This window comes from Sus scrofa, chromosome X (assembly GCF_000003025.6).
Source record: "Sus scrofa isolate TJ Tabasco breed Duroc chromosome X, Sscrofa11.1, whole genome shotgun sequence".
NCBI lineage: Eukaryota > Metazoa > Chordata > Mammalia > Artiodactyla > Suidae > Sus > Sus scrofa.
The window spans coordinates 61,942,522-61,961,733 of NC_010461.5; the positions used below are offsets into that span (position 1 = coordinate 61,942,522).

The following is a 19,212-nucleotide window of genomic DNA, read 5'->3' on the forward strand; positions in this document are numbered from 1 at the left end:
GAACCTGCAACCTCATGGTTCCTAGTCGGATTTGTTAACCACTGAGCCACGACGGGAACTCCTATTTGGGGCTATTTTAGAAAAAAATAAATGTAAAGCAGTAACAGGTATGGTTTCATATAGTTTATATAGTTTATCCCTATTCAATGATCATTCCAATAAAACAAATATATGTGTTTTGAATTAATGATAAACATGTGGAGTTTTCTCTTATTTTTGGCTGTGCCCATGGCATATAGAAGCTCTCAGGAAGGGATCAAAGCTGTGCACAGCAGTGACGGGAGCCACTGAAGTGACAATGCCAGACCCTTAACCTGCTATGCCACATGGGAACTCCTATGGAGTCATCTTAAACAAAAAGTCTGGAATAGAGCTAGGTAAAAAATTTACAATATCCCTCTTTCTGTTTATTAACAGACTGGAAAGACCAGATTTCTGGCTATTCAATCCCCAAATAACTTATCAATTAGAAGAAATCAGTTTAAAGGAATTACAAATTCTCTTAAAGCTCTTATAAAATGGGATTATCACCTCAAAAGACTGCTTAATATAGAGGCAAACATTTACTTTCTGAGTTCATTTTCTTTAAAATGAACTGAAGACAGAGCATAACTAAAGATGAACTAGTTTTAAACTTTTACAATAAAAGTACATGAACATAGCCTAGGACATGATAATTAGAAGTTATAATCCTTATTCACAATGACCTAATCTTTTAACATTTTAATATACCTTAAAGTAAGGCTCTCTTGAACTAGTTTTATGGAGAAAATAGAAGCTACTATTTAGAATGCCTAGTAGATACGTATCAGGCAACAACTCCTCTCCTTATGGAGAGTATTTCATTCAATACACAAGATAACACTATGAGATTAAAATACTCTATTTTTAGTTCATTTAACCAGTGAGTATGGAGTTTGCATCGTGGCACAGTGGAAACAAATCCGACTAGGAACCATGAGATTGCAGGTTCGATCCCTGGCCTTGCTCAGTGGGTTGAGGATCCAGAATTGCCATGAGCTGTGGTGTAGGTCGAAGATGTGGCTTGCTGTGGCTGTGGTGTAGTATGGCAGCTGTAGCTCCAACTGGACCCCTAGCCTGGGAACCTCCATATGCTGCCGGTGCAGCCCTAAAAAGAAAAAAAAAAAAAAGAAAGAAAAGAAAAAGGAAAAAACAACCCAGTGAGTAAACAAGATCAGAGAGGTTAGGTGAGAGTTATTAAGACACAGAGCTAGGATTCAAACAGATCATTCTAAACCAGGGTTTCTCAACAGCAGCATTAGTAACATCTTGGGCCAGATAATTCGTTATCGTGGGGGGCTGTCCTGCACGTTACAGAATGTTGAGAAGCATCCCAGACCTCTACCCATTAGATGCCAGTAGCATTACTACTCCCAGCTGCAAAACCAAAAATGTCTCCAGACATTGCCAGATAACCCCACCACTCCCTCACTGAGAATCACAGTTTTGGGTGTTTTTTGCAGGGGCGGGGCGGGGGGAGAGAGGCCATACCCACAGCATGTAAAGTTCCTGAGCCAAGAATCAAACCTGCACCACAGTTGCAACCTGTGCCACAGCTGCAGCAATTGCTGGATCCTTAACCTACTGCACCACAAGGGAACTTCCCAGAACAACTGTTCTAAACTGAAAAGGATTTTCACAGTCCAATTTAAGCTTTTATAATCTTATTACATATTCAAAAAATACTTTTATTCATTACCAATGAGAACACAATGTAAAAGAAAGATCTGGTGATAAAGTAAATCAAAACTTCTCAGAGCAAGCTCTTAGCATAATGGATAATAAATTTCCTATGGCTGCATTTCTCAAAGTGTGGCTAGTATAAAGGAGCCCGTTAAAAGTGCAGACTTTCGGAGTTCCCGCTCGTGGCACATGGAGGATCCCAGGCTAGGGGTCCAATTGGAGCTGTAGCTGCTAGCCTATGCCACAGCCACAGCAATGCCAGATCTGACCTGCATCTGTGACCTACACCATAGCTCATGGCAACACCAGATCCTTAACCCACTGAGCAAGACCAAAGATCGAACCTGTGTCCTTATGGATGCTAGTCAGATTCGTTAACCAATGAGCCATGACGGGAACTCCAAGTGATTCTTTATACACTGTAGTTTGAGTACTACTGCTCTATATTTAATTTTTTTTTTTTTGGACTTGCCCACATCATGTGCAAGTTCCTGGGCCAGGACAGAATCTGCACCAGAGCAGTGACCTGAGCTGCCATAGTGACAGTGCCAGATCCTTAACCTGCTGTGACACAAGAGAGCTGCTATTTTTTTTTTTTTTTTGCCTTTTTGTCCTTTTAGGGCCACACCCACGGCATATGGAGATTCCCAGGCTAGGGGTCCAATAGGAGCTGTTGCTGCTGGCCTACGCCACAGCCACGGCAATGCCAGATCCGAGCCTGTCTGTGACCTACACCATAGCTCACAGCAACACTGGATCCCCAACCCACTGAGCAAGGCCAGGGATTGAACCCGAAACCTCATCATTCCTAGTCGGATTCATTTCCACTGCGCCCGATGGAAATGACTTTTTTTTTTTTTTTTTTTTGCTTTTCAGGGCAACACCTGCGTCATATGGAAGTTCGCAGGCTAGGCACTGAATCAGTGCCAGAGCCGACAGCCTATGCCACAGCCACACAGGATCAAAGCCACATCTGGGACCTACGCTGCAGCCTGTGGCGGTGCTGGATCTGTAACCCACTGAAGCAAGGCCAGGGGTTGAACCCACATCCTCATGGATACTAGCCAGGTTCTTAACCTACTGAGCCACAACAGGAACTCCAGAACTGCTACACTTTAATTCCATGTTCAAGGACTACATGTTATATAATTTCTATGTAAAACATGGGAAATGAAGAAACATAAAGCAATTCAAATTATGAACAATAGGAAAAAAATACGCCATACCTGGAGTTCCCGTTGTGGCTCAGCAGGTTAAGGACACAACGTGTTCTCTGAGAATGTGAGTTTGATCCCTGGCCTCACTCAGTGGGTTAAGGATCTGATGTTGCTTCAAGCTGTGGTGTAGGCCTGCAGCTGCAGCTCTGCTTTGATCACCAGCCCAGGAACTTCCATATGATGTAGGTATAGCCGTAGGGGGAAAAAAAAAAAATATATATATATGTATATATATATGTGTGTGAATATATATGTATATATGTGTGTGTATATATATGTATATGTGTATGTATATGTATGTGTGTGTATATATATGTATATATGTGTGTGTGTGTGTGTGTGTGTGTATATATATATATAGATAGATATAGCATTCCTAAAAATAAACTACCACCTGATCTTCCTGAAATGGTTGAAGAATGTGGTACATTGTAGATAACTCATATGTAATGCCTAACTCCTAGACGCCTCTTTTCTATAATAGGATTTTATGAAGGAATTTCCCTTTTCTTCACATTTGAGTTAAAAGGTTTTTTGTTTGTTTGTTTGCTTTTTAGGGCCACACCCATGGCATATGGAGGTTCCCAGACTAGGGGTCAAATCAGAGCTACAACTGCCAGCCTAGGTACACCACAGCCACAGCAATGCGGGATCTGAGCCATGTCTGCAACCTACACCATAGCTCATGGCAAGGCTGGATCCCCAACCCACTGAGTGAGTGAGTTGGGGATCGAACCCACGTCCTCATGGATACTGGTCAGATTTGTTTCTGCTGCTCCATGACAGGAACTCCAAGTTAAAAGTTTTTTGATTGGAGTAAATCTCTAGTACTGAAGAATCTTATTCTGTAGATTACTCCTTATTCCTCATCCATTATCAAGAGTCCACTGTTTGGGTACTGAAAGCCACGGCTCAGAAATAAAAATTTTGGAGTTCCCTCTGTGGCTCAGAAGTAACAAACCTTACTAGTATTCATGAGGATGAAGGTCTGATCCTTGGCCTTGCTCAGTGGGTTAAGGATCTGGCATTGCTGTGAGCTGTGGTGTAGGTCACAGACATGGCTTGATCTGGCATTGATGTGGCTGTGGTGTAGGCTGACGGCTACAGCTCTGATTCAACCTGGAGCCTGGGAACTTTCACATGCCACAGGTGCAGCCCTAAAAAGACAAAAAAAAAAAAAACAAAAAAAAAAGAAAAGAAAAAAGAAATAATTTTTTTTTCTACAGCCTCTACACCAAGACCCACCATTCCACCATTCATTCTCTAGGTATTCCTTTATCTTCCAAAGTCACAACCTTCAAAAGTAAAGGGTTAAAATGTCACCTGTGCTATTCAGGTCCTTCTATTTACTATTTAAATACTTTAAAGTTTTTAGTAAGAAACATATTTTCCAAGGACTATGTACATAAAGGTAAGAGGTTTATCAAGTGAACTCAGCAACTGAACAAAGCAATTGATGGAGTTCCCATTGTGGCTCAGGGGTAATGAACCTAACTAGTATTCATGAGGATACAGGTTCCATTCCTGGCTGCCCTCACTGGGTTAAGGATCCAGCATTGCCATGAGCTGTGGTGTAGGCAGCAGGTGTGCTTGGATCCCGCATTGCTATGGCTATGGTGTAGGCTAGCAGCTGCAGCTCCAGTTGGACCCCTAGCTTGGGAACTTCCATATGCCACAGGAGCGGCCCTAAAAAAAATTAAAATAAAAAGAATAAAAAGCAATTGGTTTGTAAACAACTCTTATTGCAAATACTTTTTCTATTAACACTTTTAAAAAACATTCAAGAAAATATACTACCAAAGCAACACAAATAAAGGCAAAAATAAACCAATGGGACCTAATCAAATGGACAAGCTTTTGCACAGCAAAAGAAAACAAAAAGACAACTTACAGAATGGAAGAAAATAGTTTCAAACAATGCAACAGACAAGGGCTTAATCTCTAGAATATACAAACAACTTATACAACTCAACAGCAAATAAAGCCAACAACCCAATGGAAAAATGGGCAAAAGAACTGAATAGACATTTCTCCAAGGAAGATACACAGATGGCCAACAAGTACATGAAAAAATGCTCAACATCCTTGATTATTAGAGAAATGCAAATCAAAACTACCATGAGATACCACCTCACACCACTCAGAATGGCCATCATTAATCAGTCCACAAATAACAAATGCAGGAGGGGCTGTGGAGAACAGGGAACCCTCCTGTACTGTTGGTGAGAATGTAAGCTGGTACAGCCACTATGGAGAACAGTATGAAGGTACCTTAGAAATCTATACATAGAACTACCATATGACCCAGCAATCCCACTCTTGGGCATATATCTGGACAAAACTTTTCTTGAAAATGACACATGCACCCACATGTTCATTGCAGCACTATTCACAATAGCGAAGACATGGAAACAACCCAAATTTCCATTCACAGATGACTGGATTAGGAAGATGTCGTATATATACACAATGGAATACTACTCAGCCATAAAAAGAACCAGATAACGCCATTTGCAGCAACATGGATGGAACTAGAGACTCTCATACTAAGTGAAATAAGTCAGAAAGAGAAAGACAAATACCATAGGATATCACTCATATCTGGTATCTAATATACAGCACAAATGAACCTTTCCACAGAAAAGAAAATCATGGTCTTGGAGAATAGATTTGTGGTTGCCTGGTGGGAGGGGGAGGGAGTGGGAGGGATTGGGAGCTTGGGGTTAATGGATGAAAACTATTGCTCTTGGAATAGATTTACAATAAGATCCTGCTGTGTAGCACTGAGAAATATGTCTAGATACTTACAACGCAGCATGATAATGGGAGAAAAAATTACGTATACATGTATGTGTAACTGGGTCCCCAGACTATGCAGTGGGAAAAAAAAAAGTGTGTTTGGGAAATAACAATAAAAAATAAATTAAAAAAAAGAATTGAAAGAAAATATATACATCAAATTTCTATATTGGCATTGAAGGTATTTATTCAAAACAAAATACAGGAGTTCCTGGAGTTCCCATCTGGTGCAGCGGAAATGAATCCGACTAGGAACCATGAGGTTGCGGGTTCGATCCCTGGCCTTGCTCAGTGCATTAAGGATCCGGCGTTGCAGTGAGCTGTGGTGTAGGTTGCAGATGCAGCTCAGATCTAGCGTTGCTGTGGCTGTGGCATAGGCCGACAGCTGTAGCTCCGAATAGACCTCTAGCCTGGGAACCTCCATATGCTATGGGTGTGGCCCTAAAAAGACAAAAGACAAAAAATACATAAATAAAAAATTTTTTAAATTAAAAAAAAATATAGGAGTTCCTGTTCAGTTTAAATGGTTTAAGAATCTGATTAATACCCATGAGAAGGGGGGTTCGATCCCTGGCTTCAGTTAGTGGCTTAAGGATCTGGGCTTGCTGTGAGGTGTGGTTGCATCAGAGCTGCAGCTGCCAGCCTACGCAACAGCCACAGCAACACGGCTTGAATCTGGTGTGGCTGTGGCTGTGGTTTAGGCCGGCAGCTGCAGCTCTGATTCAACCCTTAGCCAGGAACTTCCACATGCCTCAGCTGTGACCCTAAAAAGAAAACAAAAAAACAAACTTAGTATGAAGAAAACGTTAAATTTATAAGCAAAGACTCATAATCAATTGATTTCTCCCCTTCTTGGAGTACATAACTTTCAACTATTCAAAAACAAAATGCAGACCACTAACATTCACAATTAAAACATAATACCAACAAAGTTGGAGTTCCCGTAGTGGCACAGCAGAAACGAATCCAACTAGGAAACATGAGGCTGTGGGTTGGACACCTGGCCTCACTCAGTGGGTTAAGGATCCCGTGTTGCTGTGAGCTGTGGTGTAGGTCGCAGATGAGGCTTGGGTCTGGCATTGTGTTGGCTGTGGCGTAGGCCAGCAGCTGTAGCTCGGATTCGACCCCTAGCCTGGGAACCTCCATATGCCTCCGGTGCAGCCCTAAAAAGAAAAAAAAAAAAAAAAAAGTTAAGTAAGTAAGCTTAAAGTTTTTTTCTTCTCTCAAAACATCTAAATTAATATGGCTACAAAAGAATCTCACTAACAAGAAGTCAATATCTCTAATTCTGTAAGTAATTATCAAGTATGATGAAAATTTTAGGACTGTAAGTGATTAAGAGGACAAAGAAAGTACAGTGAGACAACAGTTTAATTTTATTCTACCTGCTTGTATAATATGTATCACAATTAGCTCTAGCAAAGTAGATTAACCCTTAACAACTATAAGCTTTCCTACAATCACTGAATATCGCTCAATAAAAATAGCATATAGGAATCTGCTATCATTTAAAGCTACATTCTGATCCTGTCAAAATTTCTTTTTTCTTTTTTCCTTTTTTTAGGGCCATACCCGCGGCATATGGAGGTTCCCAGGCTAGGGGTCTAATCAGAGATACAGCTGCCGGCCTACACCAAAGCTATAGCAATGCCAGATCTGAGCTGTGTCTGCGACTTACACCACTGCTCACGGCAACATCAGATCCTTAACGCACTGAGTGAGGCCAGGGATCAAACCCACAACCTCATGTTTCCTAGTCGGATTCGTTTCTGCTGCGCCACGACTGGAACTCCTGTCAATACTTCTCTTGAGGAGTTCCTCTTGTGGCTCAGCAGTAATAAACCCAACTAGTAACCATGAGGATGCAGGTTTGATCCCTGGCCTTGCGCAGTGGGTTAAGGATCCCATGTTGTTGTGAGCTGTGGTATAGGTCATAGACATGGCTCAGATCCTGATTTGCAGTGGCTATGGTGTAGGCCGGCAGTCGTAGCTCAAATTCAACCCCTAGCCTGAGAACTTCCACGCTTCAAGTGAGACCCTAAAAAAAAATCTCTTTTGAATTTCCAAAGTAATAAAGCTAAATATCACCAGCCTGATTCCTCTAATACACCTCCCTTTCCCCCAAAACTTAATTTGCTGTACCTGGGTTCAGGATTTATTCAAAGAAATTACTGATATTTTTATACTTAGAAGGGATAGACAATAAAGTCCTACTACATAGCACAGGGAACTATATCCAATCTCCTGACCATAATGGAAAATAGTATAAAAAAAAGAATGTGTACACGCACATATATATACATATATATATACACATATATATATATATACACATATATATGTATGTGTCATTATGCTGTATAGCAGAAACTGGCACACTAAATTAACTGTACCTTAATAAACATTTTTGATAGCTTTCCTAATAATCTACTAGTTTACAAATATTAGTTTAAAAAAAATTCCTGGTTAAGTAATAAATTTCTAATTCTATCCTTAAACTAAGAGTGAGATTGGAGTTTCCGTCATGGCGCAGTGGTTAACGAATCCAACTAGGAACCATGAGGTTGCGGGTTCGATCCCTGGCCTTGCTCAGTGGGTTAAGGATCCGACATTGCCGTGAGCTATGGTGCAGGTTGCAGACATGGCTCGGATCCTGAGTTGCTGTGGCTGTGGTGTAGGCCGGTGGCTACAGCTCCGATTTGACCCCTAGCCTGGGAACTTCCACATGCTGTGAGAAGCGGCCCTAGAAAAGGCAAAAAGACCAAAAAAAAAAAAAAAAGAGTTAGACTGTGGAACTAGAGACTCTCATACTATGTGAAGTTAAGTCAGAAACAGAAAGACAAATACCGTCTATCATTTATATCTGGAATCTAATATATGACACAAATGAACCTTTCCACAGAAATTCATGGACTTTGAGAACAGACTTGCAGTTGTTATGGGGGAGGGAGTGGGATGGATTGGGAATTTGGGATTAACAGATGTAAGCTATTGCCTTTCGAATGGATAAGCAATGAGATCCTGCTGTATAGCACTGGGAACTATATCTAGTCATGAATGATGGAGTATGATAATGTGAGAAAAAAGAATGTATACATGTATGTGTGAATGGGTCACCTTGCTGTACAGTAGAAAATTGATGGAACACTGTAAACCAGCTATAACGGAAAAAATAAAAATCATTATAAAAAAGAGTGAGATTGAACAGATCTGGAAATATAACTGGTAGATAATGACTGAAGGAGAAAGACAGTAAACAAAGTATTTGTATCCTTAAATGCCACCTGCACCATTCTTGGTTCCTGTACTTCCTGGACAGAGCTTCCTGTCCCCTCTCCTTGATGTTTTATTTTTGGAAAATGTCTCAATTTGTTTCTTTTGCAATGCTATTTAGCCTTTGGTTCTTGGTGATAAGGTTTTTGCTAAAGATTTGCAGGGGTAGAGTTCCCACTGTGGTTCAGCAGTAATGAACCCGACTAGTCTCCATGAGGACTCGAATTTGATCTCTGGCCTTGCTCAGTGGGTTAAGGATCTGGCGTTGCCATGAGCTGTGGTGTAGGTCACAGACTCAGCTCAGATTCAACGTTGCTGTGGCTCTGGCGTAGGCCAGCAGCTGCAGCTCCAATTCTTCTTTTTTTTTATTTTTTTATTTTTTTGTCTTTTTGCTATTTCTTGAGCCGCTCCCGCGGCATATGGAGGTTCCCAGGCTAGGGGTCGAATCGGAGCTGTAGCCACAAGCCTACGCCAGAGCCACAGCAACGTGGGATCCGAGCAGCGAGCAGCGTCTGCGATCTACACCACAGCTCACGACAACGTCGGATGGTTAACCCACTGAGCAAGGGCAGGGACCAAACCCGCAACCTCATGGTTCCTAGTCGGATTCGTTAACCACTGCGCCACGACGGGAACTCCTGCAGCTCCACTTCTATCCCTAGCCTAGCCTGGGAACCTCATATGTCACCAGTGTGGCCCTAAGAAGAAAAATAAAAATGATTTGCAGGGGTTTTGCACATGTGACATTTTCATGTGTCAGTTCTCAAAGCAATGCCAGAGAATATAGAAGTTTTTCCAATAACTGCCTGCCTTGTCAAAGTACGCAGGTAATTATATTTTCTGAAATTCTTCATAAAAACAATACAAAAAGATCAGTTGAAAAAATATTTTATACTGCAAGGAAATACAATCTTATTTATTTTTTATTTTTTGGCCACACTGTGGCATCTGGAAGACCCCAAGCCAGGGATCGAATCCAAGCTGCAGCTTCGACCTATGCCACAGCTGTGGCAATGCTAGATCCTTAACCCACTATGCCACAGTGGGAACTCCAACACAATCTTATTTTATTTTCTAATATTCATCTAATGTCTTCTACTACATTAGGCACTTTACAGCCCTCACTTCTTTTAATTTTCACAATATGAAAAGAAATAGGCATTTTCTTATTCTACTGCTAAGGAAAATAAGACTCAGAATAATTTGCTAATGATCATACATACTCTTTAATATTTTACATTTTTTTTTGAAAACTGAGAAAATGGCAGGGGGAAACTATCAGATAGCATTATTGAGATCCTTTTTATTATGCTTCAGTATGCTTTGTGCATTCACTCTTTTCCATATTTCATATTATTTCTCTATTACTGATTCCCAGAAGTTGATCAAGAATTATGGATAATTTTGTCAAAGACCATGACTTTTCATATTATCACGTTGCCTCTATAAAATGACACCAGTTGCAAGGATAAGCAACATCCCTTCTACCACAGGGGGAAATAATTTGCCATAAATATAAAAGAAGCCAGACTGCCCATCGTGGTGCAGTGAATCCGACTAGGAACCATGAGGCTGTGGGTTTGATCCCTGGCCTCACTCAGTGGGTTAAGGATACGGCGTCATCGTGAACTGTGGTGTAGGTCACAGACGCAGCTTGGATCCCACAGTTGCTGTAGCTCCAATTAGACTCCTATCCTGGGAACCTCCATATGCCACGAGAATGGCCCTAAAAAGCAAAAAAAAAAAAAAAAAAAAAGATAAAAGAAGTCACTGCAAAGCAAGCCTTTGTGGCCTAGCATAGGTTTTAGAGTCAGAAAAGGGGTGGAACCCCAGATCAGCCTTCAGAATGGTGCTTCCTTAGGCAAACTCCTAATGTGTCTCTTGTTCAGTATCAGTTCCCTCATCTTTCAAATGGGGCTAATACTTATACTGTAGGGTTATTGTGAGCCTTAGAGATAATACATGTAAACCACAATACCTGGCATGTAGAAGGCATTGAATAAATATTAGAGAATGAGTACCAGTGAAAACAGTTAGAAGTTTAAATAATCAGATAAGTAGGGTAGCATTCCATTTAACAACAGACAATTATGAGGAGCTTGAGTGATTTTAACATTCATTTAGGATACTTGTCTTTTTAAAAAGAATACTTAGATTATAAGATCAGACATTACCCTACTATTTAAAGCCAAATCTGGAGTTCGTGTCATGGTGCAGCAGAAACGAATCCGACTAGGAAACATGAGGTTGCAGGTTCAATCCCTGGCCTCAATCAGTGGGTTAAGGATCTGGTGTTGCTGGGAGTTGTGGTGTAGGTTGCAGACATGGCTCGGATCTGGCATTGCTGTGGCTGTGGTGTAGGCCGGCAGCTGTAGCTCTGATTAGATCCCTAGCCTGGGAACCTCGATTTGCCATGGGTGTGGCCCTAAAAGACAAAAGACAAAAAAATAAAAAATAAAAATAAAGCCAAATCTACTATGGTGGATAGACCTGGGATTTTTTTAAAATGATCTTTTCAAAAATTAACAACAGGAGTTCCCGTCGTGGCGCAATGGTTAACGAATCTGACTAGGAACCATGAAGTTGCGGGTTCAGTCCCTGCCCTTGCTCAGTGGGTTAAGGATCCGGCGTTGCCATGAGCTGTGGTGTAGGTTGCTGACTCGGCTCGGATCCCGCGTTGCTGTGGCTCTGGCGCAGGCCGGTGGCTACAGCTCCGATTCAACCCCTAGCCTGGGAACCTCCATATGCCACGGGAGCGGCCCAAAGAAATAGCAAAAAGACAAAAAAAAAAAAATTAACAACAAAAAAGGGAAATGTTCTGCAATATTTTTAAGTGTCTCTAAGTAGTACCACGGTGATCTTTTTTTTTAATAAAATGGGCCAAAACATGCTCATTTAGAGGGGAAAGGGGTAAAAACTAAAATAACTCTACCAGCATAGAGTTCCCGTTGTGGCTCAGTGGTTAACGAATCTGACTAGGAACCATGGGGTTGTGGGTTCCATCCCTGGCCTTGTTCAGTGGGTTGAGGATCTGGCATTGCCATGAGCTGTGGTGTAGGTCGCAGACGTGGCTCGGACCTTGCGTTGCTGTGGTTGTGGTGTAGGCCAGAGGCTGCAGCTCCGATTAGACCCCTAGCCTGGGAACCTCCATATGCCACGGGAGCGGCCCAAGAAATGGCAAAAAACAAAATAAAATAAAATATCTCTACCAGCCTATATTATTCCTTATTTACTGATGAGAAAATCCAGTTTTAGATTGTGTGCCCTAAACAAACCTGCATGTGAAAGAACAGATTCCTGAGTCTACATGCACACAATTAATTAATTAATTAGATGTTTATTGTCAGACACTGCTGGTATGAAAATAAATAATTTAAAAGTGTCTGTGGGAGTTTCCATCTTGGCGCAGCGGAAACAAATCCAACTAGGAACCATGAGGTTGAGGGTCTGATCCCTGGCCTTGCTCAGTGGGTTAAGGATCCAGCATTGCTGTGAGCTGTGGTGTAGGTCCCAGACATGGCTCAGATCCGGCATTGCTGTGGGTCTGGCGCAGGCCAGCAGGAACAGTTCTGATTAGACCTCCAGCCTGGGAACCTCCATATGCTGCGGGTACAGCCCTAAAAAAACAAAAGACAAAAAAATAAAAAAAATAAAAGTGTTGAGTTCCCACTGTGGTGCAGTGGAAACGAATCTGACCAGTATCCATGAGGATTCAAGGTTGATCCCTAGCTTCACTCAGTGGGTCGGGGATATGGCGTTTGCCATGAGCTATGGTATACGTCGCAGACACAGCTTGGATCTTGCATTGCTGTGGCTGTGGAGCAGGCCTGTAGCTGTAGCTCCTAATCCGCCCCTAGCCTGGGAACTTCCATGTGCCATAGGTGCGAACCTAAGAAAAGCCAAAAAAGTGTATTCATAACCAAATGGGGTATAATCTTTAAAAATTGTGAAACACTATGTTGAACATAGTGTTTCACATAATATTGTAAGTCAGCTATACCTCAGTGGAAAAAAATCTCTGTATTCAAGATGCTCACAATCTAATGGGAAAGACTGGTACCTAAACAATGACAACACAATGTGCTCAATTCATCTCCACTTACCTGAGGGAACCAGGAAATGCTTAGTTGAGGAAGAAGGTAATGTATGAGCTAAGACTTAAAGAGCAGGAACCCTCAGGTGACTAAGAGCGTAGGGTGAGAGAGAAGAGGGATACCACTAAGTTGGACACTTGCAAGAGAGTATAGAAATATCAAGGCAGGCAGGTAATTCAGTATGAATAGTACAACAAGGAGCTTGAATTGAGATGAAACTGGAAGAAGCAGACCAGAGACAGGCTATAGTAGCCCTTTAATACTTTGCAACAGTTTTTTTTTTCTTTTTTTAGGGCCACACATGGGGAATATGGAAGTTCCCAGGATAATGATCAGATTGGAGCTGCAGCTGCCAACCTACGCCACAGCTCACAGCAACACAGGATCCTTAGCTCACTGAGCAAGGCCAAGGAAGGAAACCACATCCTCATGGATACTAGTCGGGTTCATTACCCCCAAACCACAATGGGAACTCCAAAACCAAGTTTTTTTTTTTTTAGCCTTTTGGTTTTCAGTTTTTCACATTAGCATCTCTGGCAACACTAGGAAGGATGAGTTCAAGGATGACCAGTTAGGCAGTTATGGCAATAGATTTGTGAGAGTGATAAGGGTCTTGAACAGTGGGCATGATAGGAAGGGAGTTAAGATTCTGACTCCTTAATTTTTTTTTTGAGATATAATTTACATAACATAAAATCCACTATGTTAACAACTTTAAAATACAAAATTCATTGCTGATTCCTTTTAAAAGTAATCTATCCCCTGCTAAGCTCTTTTGCTTCTAGTTTAGTAAGACTATAAATGAATAAATATTTTAAGTTGTAGAAATACTAGTTTTCGATTTGCATTTCTCTTATAACCAGCGATGTTGAGCATTTTTTCATGTGTTTGCTGGCCATCTGTGTATCTTCTTTGGAGAAATGTCTATTCAGGTCTTTTGCCCATTTTTCCATTGATTGAAAAATAAAATTAAAAAAAAAGAAAAAAAAAGAAATACTAGTTTTCAAAAATCTTCATTTAATTAAAAAAGAGTAAGTAGTCATTGTAGAAATTTAGACAATAGCAGCATGTAAGATAAAAAGTTAAAGTGTTCTGGAGTTCCCGTCGTGGCGCAGTGGATAATGAATCTGACTAGGAACCATGAGGTTGCGGGTTCCATCCCTGGCCTTGCACAGTGGGTTAAGGATCTGGCATTGCCGTGAGCTGTGGTGTAGGTCGCAGATGCAGTTCGGATCCTGAGTTGCTGTGGCTCTGGTGTAGGCTGGCGGCTACAGCTCTGATTAGACCCCTAGCCTGGGAACCTCCATATGTCATGGGAGCGGCCCGAGAAATGGCAAAAAGACCAAAAAAAAAAAAAAAAAAGTTAAAGTGTTCCCCTAATAAACAATCTCAACTACCTAGAGACAGACACTGTTCTATATCCTTACAAAGGTTTCTCTCTGTATATATATATACACTCACATATAGGTTTTTTTTTAACATAAAAGGTTTCTAGAATATAAAATTGTGTATTGCTCTACCTCTTGTTTTCTACATTAAAAGTGGCTTTGAATCCTCCTTAAAAAGTACATGAATTTCTAGTTCAAATGTATGAGCCTGCTCATTTCACCATATCTTCTAAAATTGATATTTTTAATTTTACTTTTGCCAATCTAATAAGTAACTCATTTTAACTTGCTAGCTTATTTTTTTTTCTTGTGGAATAGTACAAATATTCAGAAACAGAGAAGGTAGGTTCTTTTAAAATTCAGCACAACTTGACAAGTATCTGAGATGTTTAAATGGTATCTTTTTAAAGTGTGTGTACAGGTATTGTGTACTAAAGAAGCACGGGATGACAGGAAATAGCATAACACTGACCGACCTAGGATTTTAGTCCTTTTTCTGCAACTGTTAACTGTGTAAGCTTAGGACTTGGGTTTCCTCATTCATAAAATTATAGAGCATAAATAATTGCTAGTAATCTTTAAAGCTCTAAGAGCATACGGCTCTAAGTAACAAACGTTTCAAAACAATGTTAAAATTTCCCAGTTAGGATTGCTTAATGGTGACTAAAGAATATTGTCTCCTCTACTTGCCAAAGCCAGTAAATTCCACAAGACGGGATCTTAGTTTGGTTAATTTATGTACACTAAGCTCCTAGAACAGTGCCTGGCACGCCTGATATTTAGCAAATGAAAATGGTTTGAGTTTCACTCTGGTAAATTGCTTCGAATCAATTATTTGGGAAAAAAATTAGCATTATCTTTGCTCTTCAGTTTAATCCTCTCATTCCTGAAGTGAAAACGCTCAAAACTATATAGCTCTTACACGTCTAAAAGGGAGTTACATCTACTGACAGCAGAAAGACTCAGATATTCTACCCCATGGCCCTAACATCGAACTTCCCTCCACCACCTGACGGGGCCCATACTCAAATGAGTGGCAAAACTCGCAGCTATGTACATCCACAGGCCTAAAGAAGCCGGGCTATCACCTTCTCCACCCTACTCTCAGACTCTTCAATCCCAGAAGACAAGGTGTTACAGTTTCTTTTCTCGCGAACCCCACAACTCCAAAAACGGCGGAAGTGGAGCTACCAAAGACACAGAACCAGCAGAAAAAAGGGATCGGAAAGGAAAAAACAGACCATCTCAAGCCCCACTCGTTGGGAAAAGCCCGTGTTGCAGGAAATAGCGTCCTCACCTCCTTCTTCCTCTGGGCAGAGGCTGAGGGAACCTGGTAAACGAGCAGCAGTGCCATCGCCATGGTCGCAGAAACACACCACATCCACCTACGCGCTGCCATGTTCTCTTTTCCGCCTCGTTCGCTTCTCTGCCTCCTAGAGGGGAAACTTTCCCGAGGCTGGGTCTGAGGGTTGGGCGTGAGAACAGGCAAACCGCCTTTGGCCCTCCTCATTGGTCCAGCTCAGCCCCGCCCCTAGTCCCCTCATATTACGTCACAGAACTTTACAGCTAGACGCCCACTAAAAAAAGGTTCACTTCTAATTGGTCTCCGTTGGCCAGTAGAAAAAGGATAATCTGGAGGTTTTTCATTGGTCCGGTAAGGATGATGGACCGCCCCTTGCCTTAGACGTAAAAATGGCGCGCTTAGCGGCTTTTCAAACGCGCGTGCGCAGTTGTGAAGCGTTGAGGCTTTTCCGAGTTCAAGATGGCTAAAGGTTGCTGAAACATAATCTTCCCCAGAGACTCATTTAGAATTCTTTGGAATACACCTCTTTTGCCCAGTATTCAATAAAATTGGATCTAGCCATGTGACAGAGCTATTTAAGTCCCTCATTCGGCCTCCAAAATATTTTTTAAAACGGGAAAAGCAGGAGTTCCCGTCGTGGCGCAGTGGTTAACGAATCTGACTAGGAACAATGAGGTTGCAGGTTCGATCCCTTCCCTTGCTCAGTGGGTTAAGGATCCGGCGTTGCCATGAGCTGTGGTGTAGGTTGCTGACTCGGCTCGGATCCCGCGTTGCTGTGGCTCTGGTGTAGGCTGGTGTCTACAGCTCCCATTCGACCCCTAGCCTAGGAACCTCCATATGCCGTGGGAGCGGCCCAAGAAATGGCAAAAAGACATAAAAAAAAGGTGTGTGGGGGGGAAGCAGGAAAGCAGAAATAATATTACTGAGGGAGATTTTTAGAAGTGAATGAACGAGAGTTTGTGGAATACTTTGTCAGCGGAACAGAGCAGACGTCAAAAGTTATTTTCTGAAGTGTTTACTCATGCACACATTTAGATTTATTGGGCACGAAGGGATTTAAATTTCATTATAGAGAGCAAATGCTTTTTTAAAAAGAATTGTCATTTTGTTCAGGGGATGGATGCAAAACTAAAGTTGTAAGAAAGCACTTATGTCTTTTTAAAGTTTTGTTTCATAATTGATTTTTGTTAAACATCCAGTTACCTTATCTAAAAAAATAATAAAAGTCCTATATAGTAGAAGTTTCCTGTCTGGCCCAGTTCTGTTTATCATATGTAAAACTAGGATGACTTTGGAGTTCCTGTTCTGGCTCAGTGGTTAACGAATCTGACTAGAAGCCATGAGGTTGAGGGTTCGATCCCTGGCCTTGCTCAGTGGGTTAAGGATCTGATAACCTGTGGTGTAGGTCGCAGGCGAGTCTTAAATCTGGTGTTGCTGTGGCTGTGGTGTAAGTGGGCGGCTGTAGCTCCAATTAGACCCATAGCCTGGGAACATCCATATGCCTCCTCCAGTGCTGCCTTAAAAAGCAAAACAAACAAACAAAAAAACACCAGTTTGTATAGTTTTGCCTTTTGGAATGAAGTTAAAATTTTTTTTTTTTTTTTTTTTGCCTTTTTAGTGATGAACCAGTAGCATATGGAGGTTCCCAGGTTAGTGGTCCAATTGGGGCTGTAGCCGCCAGCCCGCACCGAAGCACCACAACTCAGGGGAACGCCAGATCCTTTACCCACTGAGCGAGGCCAGGGATCGAACCCAAGTCCTCATGGATACTAGTCAGGTTCGATAACCGATGAGCCAATGGGAACTCCATTGTTAATATTTTTAAGATTAAATATGGAGTTCTTGTGGCACAGTGGGTTAAAGATCCAGTGTTGTCACTGCAGGGGCTTGTGTAGCGGAACACCCTACTTTGATTATATACCATTAGTCTAAAGGAAAAAAAAACTACAAGCAAATTTTAAACTCTAAGTAGGTTTTTCATAGTAATATGAATATAGCAATTCTGAAAATATACTGTTTGTAATGTAATATGTAAAAATATTGATATCAAGAGCCAGGATTCTCACTGTGGAAGAAGGGAGATACAGGAGTTCCCTGCTGGTGCATCAGGTTAAAGATCTAGTGGTGTCACTGCTATGGTTCAGGTCACTGCTGGTTCACCGTTTTAATCCCTGGCCTGGGAACTTCCATATGTCATGGACAATGCCAAAAAAAAGAAAAGGGGGGGGGAAGATACAAATATTAAATGAGGGAAGATATAAAAGCAATTTTGGGGGTTGGACTAGATTGAAGGTATTAGCATAAATTTGTCTTTTATAGCATATATTTCTAGTTCTACTCACTGAAAGGACTAGAAGCAATGACACTCCAAAATCAAAGAACAAATCTAGAGCCAAATCTAGGTTGCTAAATGCCAACCCTAAAAGATATTAGGGCTCCTTAGGCAAATGGCTGATTCCAGTGCTGGGTAGGGAAAATACAAGGTGAGCCTGGGAGTTCCTGTTGTGGCTCAGTGGTTAATGAGCCTAACTAGTATCCATGAGGACGTGGGTTCTATCCCTGGCCTTGCTCAGTAGTTTAAGGATCCGGCGTTGCCCTGAGCTGTGGTGTAGGTCACAGACACAGCTCAGATCTGGCGTTGCTGTGGCTGTGGCATAGGCCAGCAGCTATAGCTCTGATTTGACCCCTAGCCTGGGAGCCTCCACATGCCACAGGTGCAGCCCTAAGAAAAAAAAAGACAAAACAAAACAAGATGAGCCTGCAATATCTTGTGTCAGAAAATAAAGATGTGCTCAAAATAAATGTCGGTGATATGTCAAAAAAAAAAAAAAGTCATGTAAGCCAGCTTGAAGATGATCGTAGTGATCACATCTCAGACTATAGAGCATTCAAATAAATCATTATAGCAATGGATTATAACTTATAGAATACATGAATCCACACTGATAACGAACAAATAAGCAGAGGAAAAGATAAAATTCCACTATGCCACAACCGGAACCCCTGATTCATATCTTTTTAGGGCTACACCTGCGGCATATGGAGGTTCCCAGGCTAGGGGTCCAATCGGAGCTGTAGCCACCGGCCTACGCCAGAGCCACAGCAACTCAGGATCTGAACCGCATCTTCGACCTACACCACAGCTCACTGCAATGCTGGATCCTTAACCCACTGAGCTGAGCAAGGCCAGGGGTCGAACCCGCAACCTCATGGTTCCTAGTCGGATTCAGTAACCACTGTACCACAACGGGAACTCCTGGACCAAATGATTAACGTTGGCATTATAAATAATGAGACAAGAGCTTTTGTGCCTGCCCTCTGGCAACTCTCACAAGCGTCCTATCTTAATAAATCTATTTCTTGCCTATCAAAAAAAATAATGAGACCATCTAATTTTTTTTTTTAAGAGCCACATCCGAGGCACAGGGCGGTTC

At 41.7% G+C, this 19,212-nt stretch overlaps 1 protein-coding gene across 1 annotated transcript in view; it reads right to left on the bottom strand.

Moving 5' to 3' along the window:
• Positions 1-15,990, bottom strand: part of MAGT1 (magnesium transporter 1) — a 64,275-nt gene extending 48,285 nt beyond the window's left edge. Inside the window, exon 1 of the mRNA XM_003135205.6 lies at positions 15,773-15,990. Coding sequence (XP_003135253.4) covers positions 15,773-15,985 — 213 coding nt within the window. The 5' untranslated portion in view covers positions 15,986-15,990. The remainder of the gene's footprint in view (positions 1-15,772) is intronic.